Genomic DNA, 26,355 nt, shown 5'->3' on the forward strand with positions numbered 1-26,355 from the left:
ACCGCTGAGGCTATTCCTGCAAACAACCAATCTTCCAGAATGCATTTTGTAACACACCCAGTTTTCTTCCTAAATATGCACCAACTTATGCACAAGGAGTTAGCAAAATGTTCCAAAGTTTACCATTTTGTGCCTGCAATTCACAAAGAAAGCCTGGTTAAAAGAGCCTAGCTTATTCATTAGTTGCAAGATCCAACGGCAAAAAAGCTTTTCTTACCTAAAGTTGGCTTAACTTGCAGTGTTTTTATATTAAACTGGCTGTCTAAACATTGCAAGGAACACACAATGTAAAAGCCAGTGGATTAATCTTGACATTGGTTCAGTTAACTCAAGACCCCAACTACTTGTCGCCTCTAATCTCCTGCTACTTAGGGGGACAACAACTGAACCAGAACGAAGAACAGGACACCTCTCCTGTTGCTGGGAAGTTTTGGCAAGTAATTAGAATAATTTGAAGGCCGGGATTTTCCTCATTCAACAGCAGAGATTCTGTAACATTAACAGTTGTGAAGAAGGGGAATTTTGTTGTTCTCTAGTGCTGTTCTCTAGTGGGAACCTTAAAGTGTCAACAAAGCCACTATAATAACAGTGCAACCCCACCCCCAACCCAACAGAGTTGTTTCAGGAGGATACTGTGGTCAGTGGTATAGAAAACCACTGAAAGGCTGGGAAGAATCCACAGGGAAGAACTCGCCTACCCCCTCTCAAAAACCAATGAGAGCAACAGGAGCTTTTGCAGGCCTAAAGCCAAACTGAAATGGGTCTAAAAATCTGCTTCATCCCCACCCCACTGCCTTCCCTCAAAAATTCTATTTCTCTTGTATCTGTAGTCAGAACATGGCAGACTGGACAGAATCAGGCAAAACTGATCTCTTTGATCTCAAGGAGGAAAGACATGATCACATGCAGGAGCTCTTGTGTGCAGAGATCAACAAGCTCATATATGAACGAAATATCATCATATTGTGCATATGCTATGGCACAGCAAAATAATTCTAAACATAAGAAGTAATGAAAATGCTTGCAGTTTAATATTAAAATACAAAAAAAATATTTCCAGAGCATTGAAGTGCAACATTTGACTTTGGCAAGATAGTGATTAAAAAAACAAAAAACAATGAAAACCACTGTTGCAATGAAATATCACCCATAGAAAAGAAAATCACTTCATATTGTCCTTTAAAGCTTTGCATAGTCATTGTCAGGTGACGTGTTCTACTGGTTTGCTGGTGAAAAAAACACATTGAACAATACAGCAAACACTACAAAGGCCAAGTAAGCAACTATGCAGACCCAGAATCGAGGATCTTTAATGAAATTCTTATCAAAACAGCTGAATATGACATAGCCTATTGACATCCCAGCAAGGCCTCCGGCAATGTGGGCTACAAAGGAAACCTTAAGAGGAAAAACAAACACAGAGAGACACTTAGCAGGTGTTCCACTTTAGGATGGAGGATCAAGCAGCGATCATGACACAGAGGCTGCGAGTATAGTGCAAGGGAAAGTCAGAGCAGAATTGCCAGCAAGTGTCCAGAAGGACTTCAGCACAGTCTGTACTGTGGAAGGCGGGGGCTGCAAGCAGGAACAATGGCCCAAGTCAAGGACTTTGCAAGAAGAGCTTCCAAGAGCTCTAACAACCCTGCCAACGTGCAGCAGGCAGGAAAAACAAGGGGTTAACCCAGCACGTTATCCAGTGTAATAGGGCTCCCACCTTCTCTTCCCCCTTCCCCAAATCCATTCTGGAGGATTGGGAGAAACCCCAAGACATCATGGGGGGTCCGTTCCACCTGGCAAGGAGAAATGCTTGCACTGATGCAACAGGGGGATATTGAATTCCTACCGGCGAATCCACAAAAAAGGGGAACCGGCTGGAGACTGCAAGGGTGGGGCAGCAGGACCCCACAACAACTGCTAGAGGGACGCACCCACCTCAGAGTGAGCCACACATGCTCCGCACCCACCCCCTAGTGGAAACTGCTTTTGGTTGTCTTGGTTGCTGCTGGAAGCCAGGTCTCCCTTCCTAGGCAGCTTGTCTGACTCCAGCTACAGAAACCACCCCCCTACAATTGGGGACCCCCTTTCTGCTCTGCATGGACCAAGAGAACATGCTGATTTCCTTCCAACACATTGCCAGGCTGACTCAAGACCAATGGTCCCTTCCCACAGAGCATTCGGCCCTATCTTCATGTAGGAACCGTTCATGGACTCTCTTTCCACATGCAGCCACTTCTCTTCAGGCTTCCTCGCCCACCCACTTTCCTCTGCAACCTGCAGCATGCAAAGTGCCCCTCAGCTTCCTTTCAGTGTTATTTGAAGCTCCAACGCAGCCACTGAGCTGGACCCGCAGAACAGGCCTTTCTTCATTCTAACCCTGCGTAAGGTGCCAGAGAGGAAAAAGAGAGAGCAAGAAGGCCGCAGGTAAATCATACAGTCCCAAAGGCCAACAGCATGAAGAGCGGAAGGATTCAGCCCTTGAAGGAAGGAGGAGCATCTGGTGAAGGGAAATAAGAGAATGCCAAGTTAGTTTCCCAAAGCAGAAAGCTGAGAGAGCCCAATGAAACTCTGCTGCAGGAAACACGCTTACCTGAGGCGCAGAATTATCGGGAATAAATCTTCTGTACAAAGCAAATCCCACATCAGTTCCAACTAGGAAAACAAGACAAGTGGTCAGAAGAAAACTGGGCAAGGCCTCAAACACTTCTGAGCAGCCTCCCTGTCTGGGAACCACTGACAGGACAAGTAAGCACAAGGGCCACATTGACCCACTGGGTCAAGTCCTTAAGGGCCAAAATGTAGAAATGGGCACCACCATTTCTTAAAAAGGGGAAGGTCTGGGAAGGTCACAACAACCTTTCGGCCTCACAGAATCACAGCAGGGGCCCCCTAGGAATGGTAAGTAAATGAGTATTTTTTTAAAAAAACAAATTTGTGGGTGTAAAAAACTCCAAACCTTTGGCATCACAGTATCACCCATGGAAGCAGACATTGAAAGTAAATCTAAAACTAAATTTATAAAGAAGTTAAAAGGGACAAATTTGGGAGGCCATAAAAATACTTTGCTATCACAGCAAGGGTGGGGGTGGATGGGAGAAGATGGGTGGGGGGGGAATAAATTTGTGATTATGGCATCACAAGTGAGGAAGTACATAAGAGCAATCTTTTTATATATAAATGACAAATTTTGGAAGTTGGTAGTGGCGGTGAAGACCATTGTAGATATAAGAAGAGCCTGAATTGTATGGCTCAGTCGTAATTGCTACGCCTTAAAATGATTTTTACAACCAAGTTAAGCAAGGGTCACCTTCTTTGAAAAGAAAACAGTCCACCAGACTTTGTTCTGCTTCCAAACTGTGGATGATAACATTGAATTATTACTATTATTTTATGACTGTATTAAATTGTTTTCCATTAGACACTCTGCTTTTTTGGGATAAAAGGCATGATATTAAACAAATAAGGAGCTATGTAAATAAACTGTCACATAAAAGAAGAACTGTAGGTATGCCTGAGTGAGCACGGGACAGAAAAAGGAGGCTGGCTTAGTAAATGGGTTTACAGATAGACAGAGAGATTAAATCAGAATGGGACACATTAAAAAATACCTATGCTGAGTATGAAGAGTAATCTGACAACTCCAAACAGTGGAATCATTTCTCGGAAGTTCTGTAAAGAACAAAAACATTAAGAAAATTTTGAACAACCCCATACCTCTTAAGGGTGCTGTTGGATGGCCATCTGTCATGGCAGCTTCAGCTGAGATTCCTGCACTGCAGGGGGTTGGACTAGATGACCCCTAAGTCTCTTCCAACTCTTTGTTTCTATGATTCAGATGTTACCTCACCACCACCACCAAAACACATATTTTATAAAGGGGAGAGAAGGTATGGGACTCCTGTATCTTTGAAACATTTGGGTGAGTCTTAGAGATGGGTTCTGGAGGTATCTTACATTTTCATACAATCATATTATTGGAAGGGATTTTGAAGGTGATTTAGTCAAGTCCTCTGCTCAGGGCAGAGTCTGCAATGGGGGGTCTGCTACTACAAATGGCCCATCACCTCCTGGGACAGCCTCTTCATCAGTTGACAACCCGTTGCCATTCAGACATTTCTCCTGATTGCTCCCCTGCCATCTTTATCCCCCAAAGTTCTAGTCTCGTCCTCATGGAGCAAAAGAGAATGAGAGTCTCCTCCACCTTCTGCTTGATGGACCTTCAAATTGTTTGAGAGCTGCTCTCCTTAATCTTCCCTTTTCCAGGTTAAACACGTCCAGCTCTTTCAACTGTTCCTTGCAGGGCTTTGGTTTGTGGAACTAAGTGCCTAAAATAATTGTTTCTCCATAGAGCAAAGAGAGTTAGGATTAAGCTTCGCACCCACAACAATACAGGTATATTCTACCTTTGAGTAGTTATATCTTTACTGATACCAACCCCAATTGCAAACAACTTCACTTGAATCCTGAGCAACCTCCTTACCACTAGAATATTCATGAAGTATCCTCCTATGAGAGCATAGACTCCTCCTGATGCTCCGACCAGGCCCTGGAGAGGATCACAGACTGAGCTTGCCAAGGAACCTGCAGCAATGGTGGGGAGAAGAGGATTGTGGCAGGTTAATTACTGTATTGGCCCAAATATAAACCACACCTTTAAATTTTTTTTTTGGGGGGGGGGAGAAAAAAAGACAATATCCAAATATAAGCTGCTCCCTTAAAATTGGGCTATAGGCTGAAAATTGCTGTGGTTGGTAGAATTGTAACTCCAGCCAATTTAAGCCTTTGATCTTGCAAGCCCTCAAAAGTTACAGTACAATCGCTAAAATCGCAAATCGCTATTCAATTGCTACAATTCCGCAGGCATTCACACCTGTAAATGGCAAATGAACAGTCTCAAGCTCGCAAATTGGCAAGAAAACATTTTTTTGTTCCATTTTACCGTATGTCTGTTTCAGCAGCGCTATTGTAAAAGCCAATTTTTATAAGGTCGCAAATTTAAGCTGCACTTTAACTTTTCACTGTCGGAATTTGGGGGAAAAGTGAGGCTTATATTCAGACCAATATGGTAAAGCTTCCCATAGAAAGAGGCATGACTGTGCTGCCTGTTTTCCAATCTCTTCTCTTCCTACTCACCTGCAAGCACTCCTGCAATATAGACCAACCCAACTCTGTGACCTTTGTGAACCAGTTCTAGGGGGATCCCCAAGAGAAGCTGCAGAAAGAGGTTTCCTAAGATATGTTCAATGCTGCAGAGGAAAAGAGCACAGGGAGAAGACGAAGCAGCACTTATGTTTATATTGATTAAGACAAAAACAAAATCTGCATTCAAGTGCTGGAGATAGATAGATAGATAGATAAATTTATTGTCATTGTCCGTATATACACAGTATACACAACAACGAAAATCAAACACCCAAGACCGGATTCACATACACATTTGCACGTATCTCCAACACTCTCATCCTATTCAGACATAATCTATTAAAACATACATAATCCAGAATATAACACAACCTATTAGAAGCATAGCATAACCTAAAACCTATCTCATTCCTTACTACTCACTGCTTGCTATTTCTTACAACTGGCCCTGAGATCATTGTTTAGTGCAATCAGAGCTCTTGGATAGAAACTATTCAGAAGGCGTGTAGTTCGTGTTTTCATTGTCCTATATCTTCTGCCCGAAGGCAACAGTTCAAAGAGGTTGTGAGCAGGATGGGTGGGATCTCTCAGGATATTGTGTGACTTCTTCAAGCTGCGAGACGTGAAGATCTCATCCAGGGTTGGTAGTTGGAGCCCAATAACATTCTGGGCAATTTTAATTATTCTCTGTAAGGCTTTTTTATCCATTTCAGAGCTGCTCCCATACCACTAACTACAGGTGCTGACACACATAGGCCACTTACTACTCTCTTAGCCCTGGGCCATAAGGCGGTTTAGATCCAGATTGAAACTGAGACAAGGTCTCCAGCAAAGGAAAGACTTTGGGGACCCTGCTTCTTTGTGGGGCACTCAACAAGTCACCCACTCAGTCACTTGTGCCAGAGAGCCAACATGGCTGTGGTTGAATAGGTGCTGCTCTAAAGGCCAAGCCTCACGAAACTGAAAATCTTAATCACATCATAGAAGGTGCACTGCTGTCTTGAGGCTTAGCCAGAAAATCACCGTTTTAGAAGAAGGGGGTGACCACCAAAGAATAATCCATAACTCATCCCAGCTTCATTGAGGGGGAGACACTCATATAGCTTAACAAGTCTGGGATGATTCAGGTAGGTAGCCGTGTTGGTCTGACACAGTCAAAATAAAAAAATAAAAGACCATCTTTTAGAGACCATCTAAGACCATCTAAGGGACGCAGGTGGCGCTGTGGGTTAAAGCCTCAGCGCCTAGGGCTTGCCGATCGAAAGGTCGGCGGTTCGAATCCCTGCGGCGGGGTGCGCTCCCGCTGCTCGGTCCCAGCGCCTGCCAACCTAGCAGTTCGAAAGCACCTCCGGGTGCAAGTAGATAAATAGGGACCACTTACTGGTGGGAAGGTAAATGGCGTTTCCGTGTGCGGCTCTGGCTCGCCAGAGCAGCGATGTCACGCTGGCCACGTGACCCGGAAGTGTCTCCGGACAGCGCTGGCCCCTGGCCTCTTAAGTGAGATGGGCGCACAACCCCAGAGTCTGTCAAGACTGGCCCGTACGGGCAGGGGTACCTTTACCTTTACCTTTAAGTTTGTTCTGGGTATAAGCTTTTGTGTACATGCACACTTCTTCAGATACACTTCTTCAGAACTATATTCGTTCCAGAGGTCCATTCTTAACCTGAAACTGTTCTTAACCTGAAGCACCACTTTAGCTAATGGAGCCTCCCACTGCCGCCGTGCCGCCGGAGCACAATTTCTGTTCTCACCCTGAAGCAAAGTTCTTAACCCGAGGTAATATTTCTGGGTTAGCGGAGTCTGTAACCTGAAGCGTATGTAACCTGAAGCGTCTGTAACCCGAGGTACCACTGTACCCAGAACAAACTTAGATGGTCTCTAAGGCGCTACTGGATTTTTTTATTATTATTTAATTATTTATTAGGTCTGGGATGCACATTCCAATCCAAACTCTTTGAGATGGGAATCATTTCTTAACTCCAGGAGGTTAAAAGCCTGTTAGTTTCCGTTGCGCTTTCCAAAGTTAACCCAGGCATTGATCCCATAGACCAGGATTTTTGTTTTATTTTAAACAGGCCAAGTCTTCTTCCCATCAATCAATGCAACGGGTTGCTTACCCAGCATGCACCAGCATGTAAGACAAGAATCTCCAGGCTTCCTTCCTTTTGTCAGGCCTGTAAATGAAAGGACTGTTCTGGTTGCTTTCCCAGTCTAGGGTGAGCCACTGACTCTGGGGCTTTGAAACTGCGTAATAAATGAACACGGCCACCTAGAAAGAAACACACAGAGAGTTGCAGTCGGACTCAGACTGGCTCAGGGAAACAACGAAAGGGCAGAGCAGCTATTGCTGCCACCTATCTCTCGCCCATATCTCAGAGTCGCCAGAACCTGGTGCATCTGAAAGTTTAGGAGCACAGGAAGTCTGCACCGAGGGCAAAAGGATAGAGGAGTCTTCCTTTATTTATTGCCTCTTTAATTATTTTTATTGATTTGTTACAAAAAGAAAAGTGCAAACCTAACAAAAAGAAAGAAAACAAAGAATAAAAAAATGTAACCCATGAAGCACCACAGCCTGTAAGGACAAAAGTCCAATCATCCAGCTCAGCTCCAAAGGGATAATGAAGTGTTAACTCATGCAAATATTCCCTTTGCAAATATTAAATGTTTATAAAAATAAAAGTATTCTTCACCTGTGAGTTTCATTATTATTTGGAATAAATGTTCTATGTTGTCTTAACGGAGCCAGACATTTGCATAGACTAGTGGCACTGTGTGACCACATGCCTCAATATTTGTTCTCCTTTATGGCAGGCTCAGCGGCAGCGCACTTGCTGCACATGCATTGGGAACCTGGTTCAATCCCCAGAGAGGGATAGGGAAAAACTCCCCGTCTGAACCCCTGGAGAGCCACTGCTGCCAGTCAGTGCAGGTACTACTGAGCTAGATGGGACTATCATTATTTGGTATAAGGCAACTGCTGCCAGTGTTCTCCTATGAAATCTCTGAGTATGTGTTTCAAAGGAGCCTTGCTAAGCAGCCTTAGACAATATAACATTTCTATACACACACAATACTTTCTGTGGACCAGAGGAACCCTGGCGGTCATGATTTCTGAGCTCTTTTCCAAAGCAGACTGGAAAGAACCCTGCAATCCCTCAGCAGCAGTAGCTTTTCAGATGGGTATGTGTCTTTTCAGACCCTCATTGGACCATTTCTAGTTTAAATACAGTCACACAATTCATCCAAAGTCATGCAAAGCAAAATGTTTACTCCCCATTTAGAGGCAGTAGTATTTCTATTGTCAATTAACTGACACTTAACTTGAAATGAACTTCATATGCTCAGAAAAGAGCATGTAAATATGCACATAGGAAGAAAGTAAGAATCCCTGCACACAGAATAGTAGCAGTCATTTTTACTGAGGAGGATGGACTGCTTTTCCTTGACACACTAGCTTTTCCCTGCGCAAGGTTCCTGACAAGGCAAAGAATTCATTTCAGCCATTCCACCCTTGCATTCTGAAATCATATAATCCCATGAAGGCTGCACCATGGCATGGGGTTTTTTTGTTGTTTTTTTTTAAAATGACAGCTAGGTGGAGCCCCAAGTAACTGAATAGGAACACTTTACTCATGGAGGCAAATGAGACCACAGATTCAAACTGTCACACGCACAGGGAAGAGGGCATCCTGGACTATTACATTGTCTGTCATCCTAAATTGTGAAAAATATGTTGGGATTTTAGGCGGGCGTCGGGTAGTAAGGAAGAGTTTTGAACATTTCCTGGGAGAGCTCTCTACCTCAGCCACGCTGATGCCCAGGATGAAGATGGGTGGCGGGATGCAGTTGGCTCTCTCCAGATAGGTGGCCCGGGAATCCTCCGGGAGCATCCACTTGGACACCGTGTTGTGGAGGCTATCGCAGCTCAGGCAGGCCGCACGGTTCCGACCTTCCTCCTCGCCCTCCTGGGACCGGGTTGCCCGCTCCTCCTCGGCGCTCAGCCTCTCCAGCTCCATCGCGCCCGCCGCAGCCTGCTCCTGCCGAACAAGGAAGAAGAGGCGGGTATCGTCAGGGAAGCCCCGGCTCTCCGCCAGCAGCCTCGCCCTACGCAGCCCAACCCCAAGCCCGCCCCGTCCAAATCACGGATCGGCGCTGGGCTCGCAGAGCGCGCCGTGGCCAGAGCGCACGGGGCTGCGCGCCGCCAGGCTGCGGGAACGGCGAGCGCGGGGACCCCGTCGGAAGCAGTCACCTCCGCCTCTCGCAGAAGCCCGGGGCGTGGCTGTCTGATCGCCCACCGCCGCTGCCGTCGCGAAGGAAGGGCGCGCGGCTGGCGGGATCCCCCAGAGGGCGCTCCGAGGCTGGACGGAAGGTGTCTCCGGAGGAGGCGGGCAGGGCAGCAGTCCACCACCACCGGCGGCGGCCCCGACGAGCGCCCACCTGGAGTCGGGCGCGGTGCGGAAGCAGCACGAAGGGGCGGGCCGCGAAGGCGGAGAGGAAGCAGCCGCGCTCGCTCGCCCTCGAAGCCGAGGAGTCGCGATCGGGGCCAGGCGGAGCGAAGGCAGGCAGGCGAAGCGGGCTCCGCCCTAGGGGGTTCCAGCCAGGCAGAAAGGGAGCGTCTGCGAGTCCCTCCCTAGGGAAGTTAGACGGGTTTCCTCCTTACAGTCCTTCCGCCCGCAGGTGAAGACAAGCTTTGGGGAACTGACTGGTGGTGGTGCCCTGCTATTTTTGTTGTGATTGGGCTTGTCCCCGCCCCACCGCCCGTTTTAAGCACTTCTTGCTTTATCTGTAAGCTGCTTCGAGTCCCTGCTTGGGGGGAAAAGTGGGGCATAAATAAATATTACTATAGCACACTGGGGTGGGAGTCGTGAATCATGGCGCAAGGCAGGGACCCTCTGGGTATTTAGATAGAAGGAATGACAAACGGCAACAGCAGCAGCAACAAAAGTGCGTATCAGTACCTTTATATTATCAACATGCAGGGCTGCCACTGATCTTTATGGACTTATGGATTTTTACAGTGGGTTCCCTCTAAAGTGACTCAAATCACAGATCACATCATTACAATGAATTGCAGCTCAGAAGCCATGGATCCCGCAATGTGTCGTGTCACGTGTCATGGACGCTCAGAAATTTTATACGGGATACTCCTGGAAGTCATCATGCGCACAAACTGAGCAATAAAACCCATTACATGGTGCTGCCATAGTGCAAAAGAGTGAATCCAGATCATGGATCCTCTGGAATTTTTATAGGGAAATCCTACAAAACAACTGTCCACTCCTTAACACACCTAGATCAGAATATTGCAGCACAAAACCCCACCACAGATTTAGGGATTCACTGCCCTGCAAAACATAAATCCAAGCCATAGATCCTTGTGAATTTATGTGATTTTTACATGTTTTCCCCCCAAACCATGATGAAATCAGAGATTCTATCCACATACTAAACAGCTGCTATGGAGCAGAGAACTATGGGAGGTATCTACTGTAGTAATAAGTACGTAGCTTGTTTCAGTAATGGAAGGATTTATTCTGAGGCAACTGAACTTCCACCCCTTTTCCCCCTGAATCTGTTTGAAGGCTCCCCACCCTCTGGAACAGAACTAGGATAGGCATGCTGCAAAGGGATGAGGAATGAAAGGGAGAAATTCTATTGCTTAAGTGTGAATCCTTGCACTAATGGAACCGCTTTGAGGTTTTTTCTACAAGTGGCATATAAATTTTATGAAATAAAAAAATGCACTCACTGAGTAGCTCATTTGCAATTGAGTTAAAATTTCCTTTCCCTTCTCATTTTCTCTGTATTCAATTCCAGATTTTGGGCAGGCAGTTAATGTAACAAAAAAATTCAAAAATGGTGTATTTTAAACTCATTGGGCATTACTCAGTGCAAATTAAAATATTTAGGCACATATATATTCAGAAATATGAAGTTTATTTTGAAACAACAATAAACCTGTTTGGCAAAACATTAATAAATAGGTGGAAATGAGAGAATTATACTATATTGGACATTTTGGCTATTACTAAAACGATCATTCTTCCTAAATTAACAGATCCCCCTTGCTGCTACACGCAAGAGGTAAGGCATGTCAACTTACAGAATCACTTCTATGACAACAAATAATGGGTACCAGATTGCCCCTCAAGGAGGGATTTTTACTTTGCTTCAGCATTCATCAAAGAAAGCAAGAATGCCCTCTAGTGAGCATTTACAACAGCACAACTCATCAGCATCCTTAAAAGAACCAAGGGACCATTCAGGACACACTTATGGATGTGACCTGCCCTTGTCTAACTCACAATATCAGTAAAAGAATCAGAGAATCCTGGAGTTAAAAGCAACCAGCAGCCCTCCTGCCCCTCCACACTCCCAAATTCTTATCAGGATGGTCCCCCATCCCTGCAGAGCTAATTTGAGGGTAAAGGGAGAGGAGGGGAAAGTACCTCTTCTCCCTTGTCCTCCTGGTCCATAACCCTCGTCTGAGGGTTAGGGTTCTTTAAACCATACTGCAACCATTCTGAAGCCTGGGGTCTTCTCATCTGAGATTCCCAACCTTCACATTTCATTACACATTTTCATAGGGGTGTTTTAGTGTTTGGGAGGAAGGGCAGGATAAAGATGGCGCAAGCAATGGAAGTCTATTATGCACCCACAGAGTCATTCCCACTTCGCAAATAGAAAGGGAATGGGGAAGAGAAGGGCGTGTAAATTCTTGTTAAGTTTTAACAAGAATGCTCATCATTTTCCCAGCTTCCTTATGTTCTGCAACAGGGCTAGAACCATGTTGTTTTTCTAAAACTTTTGCTCAAGCTACTAAATTCCTGCATTAGAAGTTACAGTTTTATGTTCTGAGCTTTGCTTTCCAGACCTCCCTGGTCATAAAAACTGCTGAAAGGGAAATTGTCAGAGCGACAGTCTGCAACCTTCATTAATTTAATGTTGGCTGGAAAGAAATCAGCACTTTGACATCTCCTTCCCAAGGCATCAGACAAGCTTTCACACATGGTTAAGCAAGGGGGAAAGGATTTTTTTTAATTCCAAAAAGTAATAAATGCAAATGCTATCAAACAACAGTTGCGTAACCTGTACATCTGCTAGGCAGGGGAAGTTTGCTTCAAAAGCCCAGGCAGGGCAAGAACAGAAGGCAACCTGTGCTGTTGGGAGGAAGAGAGCGGGGGAGGGCCTAGTTCTTTGTAAGGAAAATGGCAAGCATCAGCCTTCCCCCCAGCTTGGTGCCCTCCAGCTGTTTTGGACTACAACTCCCATCATCCCCGACCATCAGTTATGCTGGCTGGGGCTGATGGAAGTTGCAGACCAAAGCAACAGGAGACACATCAACAGACATAATCTTCCTCAGAGGCTGTCTCCATGCTAACAATCTCCTGACTAACACTGCAAGAGTCTCAGGAATTGGTGCTACTCTGGGGGACGGAGAAGACTCAGTTTATGGTCAGCACGTCACTCTGGATCTCGTGGCTCAGCTGGGTTTGGAGATCGCTCAGTTTCTTCTTCAAGCCAGACAATGCAGAGAGGACGATGGTCTCAGGACGCAGGGAGCCACAGGACTCTACGTTGTAGTAAAACCTGAGAGGATAAAGAGGCCAGAGAGGTTTTCAGAGAGAGATGCTCTTTGCTCAAGCCCCAGCACACAGTAAGGAAAACTCAAGAGAACTATCTTCATGACACTGCTTATTAAAAGGATGCACTGTAACTCAGTTGTTTGTGAATGTCTAAAAGTGCTTCAGTTTTCCATGGAGGCTGAGGACACTCACCAGGGAAGAAATGCTCTGGATTATGCTGGGAATGTATACACAGACCACTAGTCCCAGCTCAACATAGTCCAAAATAGACTGGAAGCAGCTCTCCAGGATTTAAGATAAAGGACATTCCAAGTCCTAGCTAGGGGTGAACCTGGGACCTTTTGCATGCTAATTAGGTTCTCCACCACTGAGCTATGGCTATAACACAATATTCAACATACAGATCATAGAAATATGTAGAGAAAGTGGATAGAGAAAAACTTTACTCCCTCTCTTGTAACAACAGAACTTGGGGACATCCAACAAAGCCGAATTTTGGGAAGATTCAGGATAGAAGGAAATACTTCTTCACACAGCGCTTACTTAAACTGGAATTTGCTGTTACAAGATGGTGGGGGGCAAAATAAAGTCACACATACACACATCCCGGCACTGGTAAGATATCAAACTCCTCACCTCTCTGGCTTTCCATTGGGATCATATGGAGCCTGGGCTTCATCTTCATCAATTTCAGAGTATTCACTCTTTGGCCTAGAATAGAGACACAACATTTCCAGAAATTTTGAATCCATAGGGAGAAAACAAATTACCCCTCATCCCATAAATATTTGGGGGGGGGGAATGCAATACTCAATTTGTTCAGCACATTTTACAGATTTTATTGATTTAACCTTGCATTTATCTCTCACCTTGATTGCAAACAGAAAATGACAGATCAGGGCAACCAGCAGGACAGCCCCCCACCCCCATTTTGGGGCATCTTTGTGTGAATGTGTAAAAATTTAATCCACAGGGCTTGCCAATCTCTGTTCCTTCCGCATAATGTTAGATGTAAAGTTCGCAATATACCCTAAACAGTTTGCTTTCATTTGAACTAGAGATACAGTGGGGTGGAAGAGTTTGATTTGTGTTTTAACATGAACTTGTTACTGCCTACAACAGTTTGAGAACTGAATCACGAAAAAAAATTGCACCTCTCCAAATTTTGTGATGCAGTTCTTGAACCAAAATCCATGTACAGTAATGCATTTATTAGCATAAAGTGTGCAGAAAAATGCACATTAGTACAGTGGTCCCTAAACTTCCCCCACCCCCTCACAGACAACTTGAAAACTGCTGAAGGTCTTGGCAGACCACTCAATGATCTTCCTGCCTGTTTTAGCAATTGTAATGTGCTGCGCCAGATAATGTATGATATTTAATTGTATCTTTACAAACACTTTATGAACCACCTGAATGAGGTGGTCCCAGTTTGAGAAACTGGCACATAGCCTGGGAAAAGATGTGAAATAGATGTTAAAATGCTGGCGAACATTCTTCAGAACTTTTTTTTAATAAACAATGTAGAAATCTGGTCAACTGAATTTAAGAGTGGAAAAACGAGAAATAGAAGTTGACAACTTTGTGTCTTCCCCACTTGAACCACCTCTTTATGGAAACCCACCATTCCTCTGGTTTTGGGTAGACAGTGTGTCGCAGGGCGTTATCTGGGTCGTACTCAAAGGCCACTCCTGCTGTGGGGTTCCACTTGGCGTGCTCCTTGCCAAACCCCTTCTTGGCATACGCTCGCAGCCTCAGCTCCTGGCCTTTCCGTAACTTGACAATGAGGATGTCTAGAAGAAGAACACACACAGAGATACACTGGTGAAGAGGTGTAAAACAGCTGTGATGCTTTGTACCTTCAAAATCACCTCTCACCAGAAGCCCAAACGGGGGTGTATTATCATGGGGCTGCTGGGGCAGGGATCTTGGCATCTAGTTCAAGGACACTCCCTCAATACCAACAGTTGTGCTGCTCACACAAAGGTGGGCAGGGACCAACATGGACCATCTCTCATCCCATGTTGAGTAACGTGTATTAATGCCTATAGAGCCCTTGGGCCTCAAAGGGTATGTTATTGGATACAATTCAGGAAGAATTAAACAAAGAAGTCTAGTTTGATCAGAGAATCCAGCTCTGTTCAGGCATGATTCCTGGACAGGGTATCCCATCTTCATGTTTCCCATCTCATATATGTGCATATGGATGCTGGGAATGGAGCTCCCCCACCTTACACATGTTGCTTCTCATGTAACAGACCTTCTCTTAAACTGAGTTTTCCATAATGGGCAGATGAATATGACTAAAGAAAACAAACACAACAGATGAAGATGTCTAAAGAAAACATACACAATTGTACCTGCAACCCTTTGGGAGGCTAGGGGCTCAATCCTGCCATCTAAAGACAACTCTCACCAGAAGCCAAAATATGGGTGCATTGTGGTGAACTTCTGATAGGTATCCATACATATTACACAGCCTGGTAAAGCATCAGTTGCATCAAATGATGGCTCCTCCATAGAGATAAAATACAATCACATGGCTAACTCTGCCTGTAGATTGCCTTTGGCTTGGGTACCTACCATCCTGTTCAACATAGTCATTAGGGTCATTATCTCTGCTCCTGGACGTCACCTGTGTGGAGCCAAGAGAGAAGAGATCACAGGAAGACAGTTTGCATCTTCTGAATTTAAAAACTGAGTTCCTCACTTAAACACAAGTTGGATCAGAATACCACTTGATCCCAATCTGCTTTTCTCCCACCCTGACTTAGGAGCATAGGAAGCTTCCTTATAATGAGGGAGACTATTGGTCACTCTAACTCAATATTGTCTACACTGACTGGCAGCAGCTCTCCAGGCTTTCAGACCTCTCCAGGGTTCTTTCCTAGCCCTACCTAGAGATACCGCTGGGGGTTGAACCAGGGGCCTTCTGCAAGCAAAGCAGGTGCTCTACCACTGAGTTACAGCCCTGGTGTATAAGGCATCAGGCGTCATATATATGCAGGTCCTGCTGTCCACCTGCTCTGCAAAAACTCACTTATCTGCACATAAAGAATTATGCCCAAAGCTCACTAAAAACAGCAGATTCAGATATCTGAACACCGGGAGTTTGCTTGCTTCCTTATTTCCTTGCATATTTGTGCTTTGCTGGTGGGTGGCAGCCATTTTGGGGTAGAAACCATGCAGGCAGGCAGGGAGGGAGGAAGTAAGCAAGATCAAATGAATCAGAAAGCAGGAGACATTGGACAAATCAGTTTTTTTTCCTTTGTTGGTTGGCTGCAGCCATTTCAGGAAGAAACCATTGAAAAATGGAGAGAGATTGGAAAAAATCCAGATTAGAAATATTGACATAGGAAATAATGGAAATCATGGGCTAGTTGTGCAAATAGCCTCCAAATGAATGGAAACAGCATGTACAGTATTTGGGGGTACCTTTGAGGCATTGTCCTCTCTTATTCCTGCACTGGAGCTGTCCTACATTTCTTCACTTTTATTTGTACAAAAAATATAATTAAGAGACTTTGCAGAGATAGAGCAGGACTGACCGGTATAACTCGGGGGTTGTTGGAGATGAGGTCACGTGATGTGACATGGCGGGTCTGGTCTTCATTGCATCGGACATCGAGCGTGAACTCCACCGAGCACTCAGGACAAAATTCATCACAGGTGCAATCCTGAAGGGATGGGAAGAAAAGCAGGACAGGATGGTCCAACTGCAACTTGAAACATCTCCCATTAAATCAGTGATGCTGCTGCTCTCCCACCCCAAAAACTAGAACACAGGACCCTGAAGTGGATCAGAGCCAACGGCCCATCTAGTCCAGCATCGTATTCCTACTATGGCTGACCAGATGTTTATGGGAAGATGCAAGCTGCCCAAGAAGGCAACAGACCTCTCTTGTTCACGATTCCCAGAAAATGATCATTCAGCAAAATGGGAAATGGGCAGAACCATGTGCACCAGTTTCCTTGCAGGAAAGTTGGGATGTAAATGTACTACTAATAATAAGAAAAATGGCGTGGAAATGAACTGTCAGATATAATGATTGCTTGACACAACATGGTCTAATTTCTCCACAAACTAATCAACCAATGGCCAAGATAATCTAATCTTGCTGCAAATTTTGTGCAAGCAAATCAGAATGACTGTTTGATATACTAGTTGTCTGCAAGTAAGCAAGGAATTACAAACAAGACACTCCTGGATCCTTTCTGGCTTCCTGAAGGATACTATGCTCCGGTGGCCAACACAGGAGCAAAAGAGATGTGAAGGAAGTGGTCCATGAGAGGCCCCTTTGAAGAGGTGAGGGAGGCCTTTGGCCCTCTGTCTCCAACTCCCTTTCTACAGTGATCCTCCAAGAAATCTAGTTTGCCGACTAGGGTCAAGACTCACCCGAGAATACTGCAGTTTATCAACAACATCATCACTGGTAAGTGGGATCAAACCTAAGAAGGAAATGAGTGAAAACAGCCATGTGAGCGCTGGAAGGCAGCCAGCCAGTCAGCATCAATAAACAGAGTTCCCTGTTCAAATTTCAGACACTAGAATAACTTTTGTGGCTCACAGTATCCCAGAGGTAAAAAAAGAAATAGCCCCAAAGACTGGAGTGGGTGGGGAAACAAACCTCAACAAGGTACTGAAAAAACATCAGATGGAACTTAATAAAATAGTGAAATGTCCAATACATCTCATTATTTTATTAAACTTTGGGGCTTGTCTCTTTTTGGCGAAATATCACAGTATCCAAAGGGGGGGGGGGTTGGCGGGGAGAGGATAGAAGAGAAAAAACCCCCACAAAGATGCATGAGAAACTTAAGAGCCCATTTAGCTGTATGGAAAAACAGGCACACCAAACCAGCCCTTCCAAACCCTGCACTCATTCCTCTCATTTTTCACTCTTAATTGTATAATAATGACAGGCTGGTGGTATTCTAAAATTGGGAATCTGTTGGCTTATATGGATGAAAGATTTCTATGAAAATATGAGCTATTAACAGGGCTTGAGCTACAAGCAAATCTACAGAAATTACGTACAGCCTGATCAATATATGTCAGGTCTTATTCATATACCACCTGAAACCTTGGGGAAGGCAAGCTGCTCAACCCTTAATTTGATGACTAACGGCCACTCAAATCAGTATAGCAAGATATTGGAGATCCCTAAAGACTGCTTTTATGGAGATTTGATCAACAACTTTGGGAATGAGCACTTATGAAAAAATTCAAGTCATGCAAGAGAAAAAGGAAAACGATCTGATAACTTTTATGCATTTTGGTTTAAATGTATTGTTTTTGCAACAATTAAAATGCACAGGGATTTATGGAGGGACACTTTTAATTCCTTTTGCTGAAGTATTGTTATGATTTCTAAATAACAAAACATCGTGCCTCTCTTCCTTGTTTCTTTATGTACCTTATTGTATCTCATTGATTATATGTGGAAAATAGTTTTTTTTAAAAAGATGCAAGAGAAAGAGGCAATGGGATGATGAGAGTTCAGTTCAACATTTGGAGGGCATCACGTTGGTGAACTGTGCAACTGCTGTACAATGTTTAAAAAGTCTGGGTGCTTTATAAGTGATAAGTAAAAAACAACAGGTACATGAATCTCATGAAGTGGACTCTGGACCGCAAAAGCTTCTACCATAATACACTTGCTAGTCTTTAAGACACTACAAGACTTGCTGCACCACAGGCTAATGCTGCCCCTCTTTAAAGAGTAATGAGGGGTTGTATTTTTTGTTTTCCTTCATTCCATCTTCTACGTACTCACCCAGCCTGTGTGCAATGAACTCATCATGGAGTACAGAGGAGTTGGCGTCTATCTGGACCCAGTCTATGGCTGCAAACAAGACAGTAAGAACCCAAAATGAGAAAATACTTTTTCACCCATCAACGGTAAGAGAATGTGGGCTCTGAGGCACATCTACACTTCAAACTAGGCTTCTCCCCTGGTGCTCTCCGTATGTTTCGGATTACAATTTCTGTCAGCTCCAGACAGTACAGCTACATGATGCTGGGGCTGATGGGAGTTGTGTGGTCTATGACAAACCTAAATTGGTTTGGTTGTAAAGAGTGGCCCCCAAGTTCCTTTGAGAACTGCAGACTGGGGCGATGCTGAAAATTTTCTGCTAGAGACCTGGAATTTCCTTAGAGGACTACAGTTCTGGAGGGCCTTGAGAGAAGCCTTGGCAGTCCACTTTAGCATAGAGCTGAAAACTTCAACGCTATTAGAGAAGCATGCAAAAGTACAACTTTTTCTAAGTAATACATTCAAATCTAGGTTACTGACCAGGATGAATAATATTTTTTCTTCTTTCCTTGCAAGAGAGCTTGAAAATTGGGGTCTTGGTGGACCACTTAAATCCCCCCTTCAGAGCCAGCATAATCAAAAACAGTGCTGTGTTTTGAAGACCACTAAGAGGCCCCAAAGGGACGCAGGTGGCGCTAAGGGACGCAGGTGGCGCTGTGGGTTAAAGCCTCAGCGCCTAGGGCTTGCCGATCGAAAGGTCGGCGGTTCGAATCCCTGCGGCAGGGTGCGCTCCCGCTCCTCGGTCCCAGCGCCTGCCAACCTAGCAGTTCGAAAGCACCTCCGGGTGCAAGTAGATAAATAGGGACCGCTTACCAGCGGGAAGGTAAACGGCGTTTCCGTGTGCGGCTCTGGCTCACCAGAGCAGCGATGTCACGCTGGCCACGTGACCCGGAAGTGTTTCCGGACAGCACTGGCCCCTGGCCTCTTGAGTGAGATGGGCGCACAACCCCAGGGTCTGTCAAGACTGGCCCGTGCGGGCAGGGGTACCTTTACCTTTACCTTAAGAGGCCCCAGACCAAGCTCTGGAAAAGAACCCCTTTTAATTGTATTCTTTGGGGTGGGGGAGTTAATTAGCACACTGCACCAGTGCCATAATGTGAAAATCATGGTCCCTAAGCCAGGACTTTGCTAGCCTGTTTAATAAATCCAACCCTGGGGAAAACTGCCTCAATCTCCAGTGTCAGGGAAGGGGGAAATCAAGTGCAAGGAAGGCCCAGTTCAGATATCTCAACCTTTCTGAGGACTACCTGAGCGCAGCTTGTGGACTACAATATCTGAAATAGGACAAAACAAAATAAAAAAATTCCTTCCAGTAGCACCTTAAAGACCAACTAAGTTAGTTCTTGGTATGAGCTTTCGTGTGCATGCACACTTCTTCAGATACACAGATACATTCTGTGTATCTGAAGAAGTGTGCATGCACACGAAAGCTTCTTCAGATACACAGAAAGCTTCTTCAGATACACAGATACATTCTGTGTATCTGAAGAAGTGTGCATGCACACGAAAGCTCATACCAAGAACTAACTTAGTTGGTCTTTAAGGTGCTACTGGAAGGAATTTTTTTATTTTGTTTTGACTATGGCAGACCAACACGGCTACCTATCTGTAACTGAAATAGGACAGAAACATATTGTGTGTGTATGATGCATATGCATTCGCACCAGCATCTTTGATCAGCCTAGCAATATAATTATCTTGCAAGAAGAGACAAAATATAAAATGGGGAAATACCTATGATGGGAACTTCAGCAATGAAGACTCTCCTGATGGAATTTGCTACTCTAGAATAGAAAAAAACAACAGTTTTTATACAATCTGAATTGTATTTCTGAACCACGTGTGTGAAGTTATGAGCCCCCTTCTCAGCTCGTGCTTTGAGAACTATTTCTGAAGTGCCTTGGGTGCAATCTCCCTCTAAAACTCTGCTATGGATCAGAGCCCTGAGACAAGGCAGCCAGGGCAAAGGAACCACAACCAGGCCATGGAGGGGATCTTGCAAGAGACTCACATTTCAATGCAACAGAGCAGAGGGTGGGGGCAGTTTGAAGAGAAAAACCACAAGTTGTGTTGAGGAAAACAGGTCTTTTAAGAGTCAGTGGCACAGTGTAGACTTAATGGGAAATGACTGGGCCAGTTTCAGAGGAAACCAATAGTCCTTTCCTGCTTGGTATTTTAGGGATGTGTGCATGTGTTTCTAAGTGTTATCTGCCCAAAGTGCTACCCTCCAGAGTCTTCCTCATCCAGGGCTTATGCATGCATATGATCACTAATGTGCCCAATAGTACAGACTTTGCTATGTTACACATAGCAGCTGCTGACAGATTCATTCTGAACTGTTTTTAATATTCTATAGAACAATTACATAGAGAGAGTTAGAGTTAGAGTTGTTATAGTTCCTACAGATATTGTTAGCATCTCTTTAACCAGAAGAACAAGCACTTGCATTGCCAAACATCCTGTTCTCAGTGGCCAACCAGATGCCCCAAACAGAAACCCGCAAACAGGACCAGAACACAACAGCCCTCTCCCCTCCTGTAGTTTCCAGCAACTGGTATTCAGAAGCATTGCTGCAGAGCATAGCCACTGCAGGTAGCAGCCATCAACAACCCTATCCTCTACAAATCTATCTTCTTTGAAAGTCATCCAAGTTGCTGGCCATTGCTGCCTCCTGTGGGAGTTTAACTATGCGCTTGCATGAAGGACTTTCCTTCATCCGTCCTGAAACGTCCAACATTCAGCATCACTGAATGTCCACAAGTTCTAGTATTATGTGGAGGAGGGATCTCTCTCTACGGCATATATAACTTTATAAACTTCCATCATGTCCTGGCCTTCCTCACCTTTTCTCTAACCTAAAAAGCCCCATAGTGCTGTAACCTGTTGAATGTGGGATGACTTCAGGGCAGATAAATGACTTTTTCACACAGCACAGTTAATCAGTGGCATTCTCTCCCACAAGACGTGGTGAGGGCCAGCAACTTGGATGGCTTTAAAATTAATGGGGTCTATGACTAGGGCCGGATTTAGGTTTGATGAGGCCCTAAGCTACTGAAGGTAATGGGGCCCTTTATATTTCCAGCTGTCCTTTGTCAACAACAAAGTGTCGCTGTTTTTGTGTGTTGAATACATGCTATTTGCTAATTTATGGACCTAATAGGTATCTAAAGCCATTTGCACATAACAAAATATGTATTTTATCAAAGTACACTCAGTTTTTCCCCTTTAATTCTTTGGGGGGGGGGCCAAGAGAGTGGGGCCCTAAGCTATAGCTTGTTTAGCTTATACGTATATCCGGCACTGTGAATCCACGGCTACTACCCCCCAACATCCACGCGCTGCCCCCCCCCGCCCCCGTGGGAGGCCAGAGCCCCCTGAATCCTGAACATCCCCAGGCGGAGAAGAGTGCTGTCTCTGGCCCTGCTCTCGGGCTTCCCACTGGGGGATGTGGCTGCTAGATTAGCTGCGCCCCCCTGCGTTTTGAGCCCCCAAAGCTCTTCTCTCTTCGATGTGCATGCAGTGAGTTAAGAGCGGGGGGTTCAAGGCGCGCGGCGGCCGGTAGTAGCGCGGCCCGAGAGGAACCCGCCCGGGGGAGGCTTGCGAAGGCCCCGACCCCACGCCCGTAGCGCCCCCCCCCCCCCCGTCCTCACGCCAGGTCGGTGTTCTCGATGATGAACTTGACGTTCTCGTCGCTGAGCTCCGTGATGCGCACCGTCGGTTGGTTGGCGTAAGGCATGGCGGGACCGCCCGGCAGAAGCACCAGGACCTGGAGGAGGAGCGGGGACAATTCCTCCGCGCCTCCTGCCTGGGAGAGGCGCAGCCCAGCGCCGGCTCACGGTTCCTTGCTCGCCCCCCAGCGACCCGGAGGACCCGGCCTAGGCGGCTGCCTCGTGGTCGCTGCTCTCTGCTTCCCTCTGTGGCTCTGGTGGGCCTTGGTCTGATCTTTGCTCTCCGCCGCAAGCCGGGGGATGTTTCCCTTGCCTGGGTACGTGGGGCTGTGGTTGTTCCTGCTGCTTCTCCTCCTTCATCTGCACATAGGACACAAACTCTGTCAATAATCACGTCGGCTGCGTATTTATAAGGACCTTGGAGTGCTTCAGTTGTTGTTGTCCTCATGTTTATATCCCACCTTTCCTCCCAGTGCGGCTTGCATTAAAAGCATCACACAACAAAACACAATTTCGGTAACAAAGCATAGTGCACAACTTTGCTATCATTTTGTTTCCTCCAGATACTATACCACAATGTGTAGAAGGACCCAAGACCTTGTGACTGGTCTAAGCACTTGTTGCATTTCATAGCTAGAAAGCTTCAAAGGGTATCTTGTGCATCCTATTTATTCAACAAAGAATGGAGGTGGTTTTACCACGATGAAGTAGACTGCGGCCTTGAAACCATAATGAATTTGTTTCACTGCAATCCTATATTCTGAGTCTACAGTACTCAGAAGTAAGCCCCAGTAAGGTTACTTTACTTTGCCTGTATACAGGATACACTCCAAAGTCCACAGTTGGGCATCTTTCTTAGGACCAGCCTAATATAAAAATTGATAAAATATATGCGCTTAATATTGCAGCCTTAATATTCGAGATGCCGCTGCAAGAATGGATGCAATAAATCCTTGCTCTATGCGGTGGGGTGCTGAGCCTTCCGATAAAAAACATTTCAATATATTTTACTGCTTTTTCTTTATCATTCTGGTTTATTTTGTACATTTTAATGCTAAGGGCATTCCTTGATTTGTTACTACTCTTTTTATATCACCTGTTTGAAAGGTAGCTTATCATAAATCTATAAAATAAAACATTTCCGTTTTAAGCTCGTATTTGATTGATGAATACAGCAGGAGCATCTTAATGGGGGAGGGAAAATAACTGCTCTCCTCCCCAAATCTCCAGGTTGTAGTAAGAGATACGAAGCTCTTGGGGCCTCCTGTCTCCATAGCAACGAAGCCCGGCTGGTAGTGATTGCAACGGGCGGGAGCGTGGCTGCCTCGCCTTCGCTCACATCCGGGTATTTTCGAAAGCCGCTGACCCTCCCTCCACCTCCCGCTGTCGTGAAATGAAGAGGGTGCTTTCCGGACCTACTCTAAGCAGTGGGACAAGTCTTACGCCCCCGAGCTATTTATTTAACAAACAAAAAAATTGGTCCGCTGTTCTTAGTGCTTTATTATATTTAGCGTGGAAATAAGGCGGCCGCGGTGGCTGCTGGGAGAAGCCGGGCTCTCCTCCAATCAGAGCGCGCGGCGCGGAGCAGAACAGCGTTGACGTGACGGGCTCGCGGCGGACCGAGGAAGCGGAGCGAGAACGGTAAGAAGCCCTTTGGCTGTGGAATGGCGGGGAGCGGACGCAGCTGAGGGGAGCTTTAAACCTTAGCCTTCCACACACGTGTTTCGGCCCGGCACGCGTTTACAGCCCCTTCTTTCCTTCCTCAGCCGTAGGCCCTAGTACCCGGATGTGCCGCCTTCCACCCTTCCCGCCCCGCTTTAAGGTGCCAAACACCATTAACGCCAGGGCAGAAGGGGCCTCTTGACCCAGCGTCCTGCTTCCAAACAGCGGCCGCTCACTAGATAGCGGGGGGTGAGGGTCTCCCCTTCCTGCTTATCCCCAACACCATGGAGAAACTGTGGGGAGCCAGACTGCCTCTGCACCTGGAGGCTCTATTTTGAAATCATTGGCTAATGATTCCTGCTCCTCTTCTTCCTGCTCTGTGGATTTGTCACCCAAACCACTTAGGCTGCAGACCTACACACCTTTAACTGGAAGTACGGCCTATTGAGCTTACTTCTGAGTAGACATGCAAAGGACTGTGCAGCCACCGGTATCCGTCGCCTTGGATTTTTCTAAACCTCTCCTAAAGCTGCCAGTTCTGCCCGTAAAAGGTTCCATGTTTAATCAACGTTCCAGATAAAGTAGGTTATGGAGGAGGCCTCACCTGAGATCATGATGAGCCACTACCAGCACGAAGCTTGATAAGCCCAATGATCTTGAGTCTGGATGAGTGAGATTTTGTATGTTCACATGGCTATAGTTAGATACAACAAATTCTTTAAAACAGAAGTTGTCTTTGTCTTGTCTTTCCTAAATCTACTGTGGATCAGTTGGTGATCCCCAAGTTCTAATATTAAGAGAAGGCAATATATTTATTTTCTATCCATCCATATCACATCACTCATAGCGTTATCAACCTCTAGCATATTCTTCCAGAACACTTAAACAAAATAATAGAGGGGTTGTTCGCTTTCTTGAGGAAAGGTTTTTCTTTTTCTGCATCTGTCCAACTCTACTGTAGCCTTCTTCAGGTGTGTTAATAAAGTTAATGTTAATTAAGTGTGGTGGGGAGGAGCTCCAGGGACAGTCCTGTTAGCACTGCTTCCCACCACAATTGTGATTGCACTCTGCACAATTGGGAGAATGACAGCAGGCAGAGCTAGCAAACTTGTCTAAAAGGGGCCCCCCATATTTTTGGTTAGCATATGCAAAAACATGTGTCATTGAGCTAGCCATCTAGAACCCATAAGGACAGGAAACAGGGATATGAACTTACAGACTTACCTCTTTTAACGAACATCTAGACTTGCACTCTCAGAAACAAGGATATGAACATGAGGATGAGACTGAGAGGGAATATGTTGCCTACAGCTGCTCAATGAATCTAGATGAGTTTACAACTCAAGTCTCTTAGCTATTTTGTTACACTGCTATTTATCATAATAAATTTGTTAGTCATTGAACTGCCATAAGACTCTGCTTTGCTTTAGCTCTCTGAGATAATACAATTTAAATCCTTGCCTCACTTTAGCAGACTTCTGGTTGTTGTTGCTGGGTAGTGTCAAAGCTCTGTGTACAATGGAGGAATAAAGCCCATTGAGCATACTGGGACTTTCTTCTGAGCAAGTCTGCAGAAAGTGGTGGAAACTCAAAGGTGAGGGGGCAGTTGAATGCCACACAGGAAAATCTCCACAGCTGGGATGCAGCCATAGAAAAGGCCCTCTTGCATGTGCCAACAAACATATCATCACCCTGTGTCATGATATAGAGAAGGGCCTCTCCATCTTGTGTATGGGAGAAGGAATTCCTTTAGGTTCCCTGGACTCCAAGCCATTTGGGGTTTATAAAGGTAATCTCCAGAACTTTAATTGCACCTGGAAATGTATTGCTAACTAGAGCAGTTGTCCTTAAGCGACCACAATATTTTCCCGCATTCCCCCAAGCCACATTGTGGACCAGTTACAAGCTTCCAGAGGTTCTTTTCATAGGTAGCCTCATGTAGTACATTGCAGTAGTACAGTCTTTATGTAACCAAGACGTGTTACTGTGGCTAGATACAGAAATGATCATAGTTGGTGAACCAGCCTAAACTGGGCAAATGTCCTCTGGCCACAGCTACTTCCTTGGTATTCAGAAGGTGGGTGGGCCCAGGAGAAGTCCCAAACTATGCACCTTTATTTTTCAAGATGTCTGCTACTTTCTTTAGAAAAGGCTGAACACTGCACATCCTGCTATTCACCAGGATTATGTAAAGCTGCATTAACTCTTCATTACTAACTAATTAACATAGCATGAAAACAACACGGAAACTACCTTGCCAAAATGATTAGTCCTGTTCCTTTCTTGCGACGAATCTCACAAAGGTCCTTGACACAGAAGTGATATTGCAGCTATGAAATCTTGCTCTAGTTAGTGGGCATATAAAAATTATTTTGCAGTGTTGTGCTGGAGCACCCCAGAGGCATGCCTGTGTGTGTGTGTGATGTAGTGTTGAATCTTGCACTATTAATTGGAATGCTTTTAGCACTCTCTTTAGAGCTGGA

The 26,355-nt window shown here is 45.4% G+C and overlaps 3 protein-coding genes across 6 annotated transcripts in view; 1 reads left to right on the forward strand and 2 right to left on the reverse strand.

Moving 5' to 3' along the window:
- Nucleotides 1-1,009: 1,009 nt before the first annotated feature.
- On the reverse strand, nt 1,010-9,704 carry RHBDL2 (rhomboid like 2). 3 transcript variants are annotated; one of them, XM_079988474.1, is made up of 8 exons: nt 9,578-9,704; nt 8,941-9,177; nt 7,258-7,409; nt 5,131-5,243; nt 4,478-4,578; nt 3,606-3,666; nt 2,588-2,649; nt 1,010-1,398 (listed from the first exon to the last, which is right to left on the reverse strand). In XM_079988474.1, exons 2-8 carry the CDS (start codon nt 9,154-9,156, stop codon nt 1,216-1,218), a joined length of 888 nt encoding a protein of 295 aa, XP_079844600.1. In that variant the 5' UTR covers nt 9,157-9,177; nt 9,578-9,704; the 3' UTR covers nt 1,010-1,215. The 3 variants fall into 3 exon arrangements, with proteins under 3 accessions (XP_079844600.1, XP_079844599.1, XP_079844601.1); XM_079988473.1 differs by lacking the exon at nt 9,578-9,704 and adding an exon at nt 9,390-9,530; XM_079988475.1 differs by lacking the exons at nt 1,010-1,398; nt 9,578-9,704 and adding exons at nt 1,440-2,494; nt 9,390-9,552.
- Nucleotides 9,705-11,060: 1,356 nt separating this feature from the next.
- On the reverse strand, nt 11,061-23,416 carry POLR2C (RNA polymerase II subunit C). Of its 2 annotated transcripts, XM_079988489.1 has the most exons (10): nt 23,307-23,416; nt 22,193-22,570; nt 20,277-20,326; nt 18,504-18,572; nt 17,123-17,175; nt 16,275-16,403; nt 15,310-15,361; nt 14,351-14,519; nt 13,363-13,437; nt 11,061-12,730 (listed from the first exon to the last, which is right to left on the reverse strand). In XM_079988489.1, the coding sequence occupies exons 2-10, from the start codon at nt 22,276-22,278 to the stop codon at nt 12,586-12,588; spliced, it is 828 nt and encodes a 275-aa protein (XP_079844615.1). In that variant the 5' UTR covers nt 22,279-22,570; nt 23,307-23,416; the 3' UTR covers nt 11,061-12,585. The 2 variants fall into 2 exon arrangements, with proteins under 2 accessions (XP_079844615.1, XP_079844616.1); XM_079988490.1 differs by lacking the exon at nt 23,307-23,416 and having other exon boundaries at nt 22,193-22,589.
- Nucleotides 23,417-23,575: 159 nt separating this feature from the next.
- Nucleotides 23,576-26,355, forward strand: part of NUP93 (nucleoporin 93) — a 71,482-nt gene continuing 68,702 nt past the window's right edge. Inside the window, exon 1 of the mRNA XM_079988383.1 lies at nt 23,576-23,851. The gene's annotated coding sequence lies outside the window, so the exon portion shown is untranslated. The remainder of the gene's footprint in view (nt 23,852-26,355) is intronic.

Source organism: Podarcis cretensis, assembly GCF_951804945.1.
Source record: "Podarcis cretensis genome assembly, chromosome: 8".
In the NCBI taxonomy this organism is placed as follows: Eukaryota; Metazoa; Chordata; class Lepidosauria; order Squamata; family Lacertidae; genus Podarcis; species Podarcis cretensis.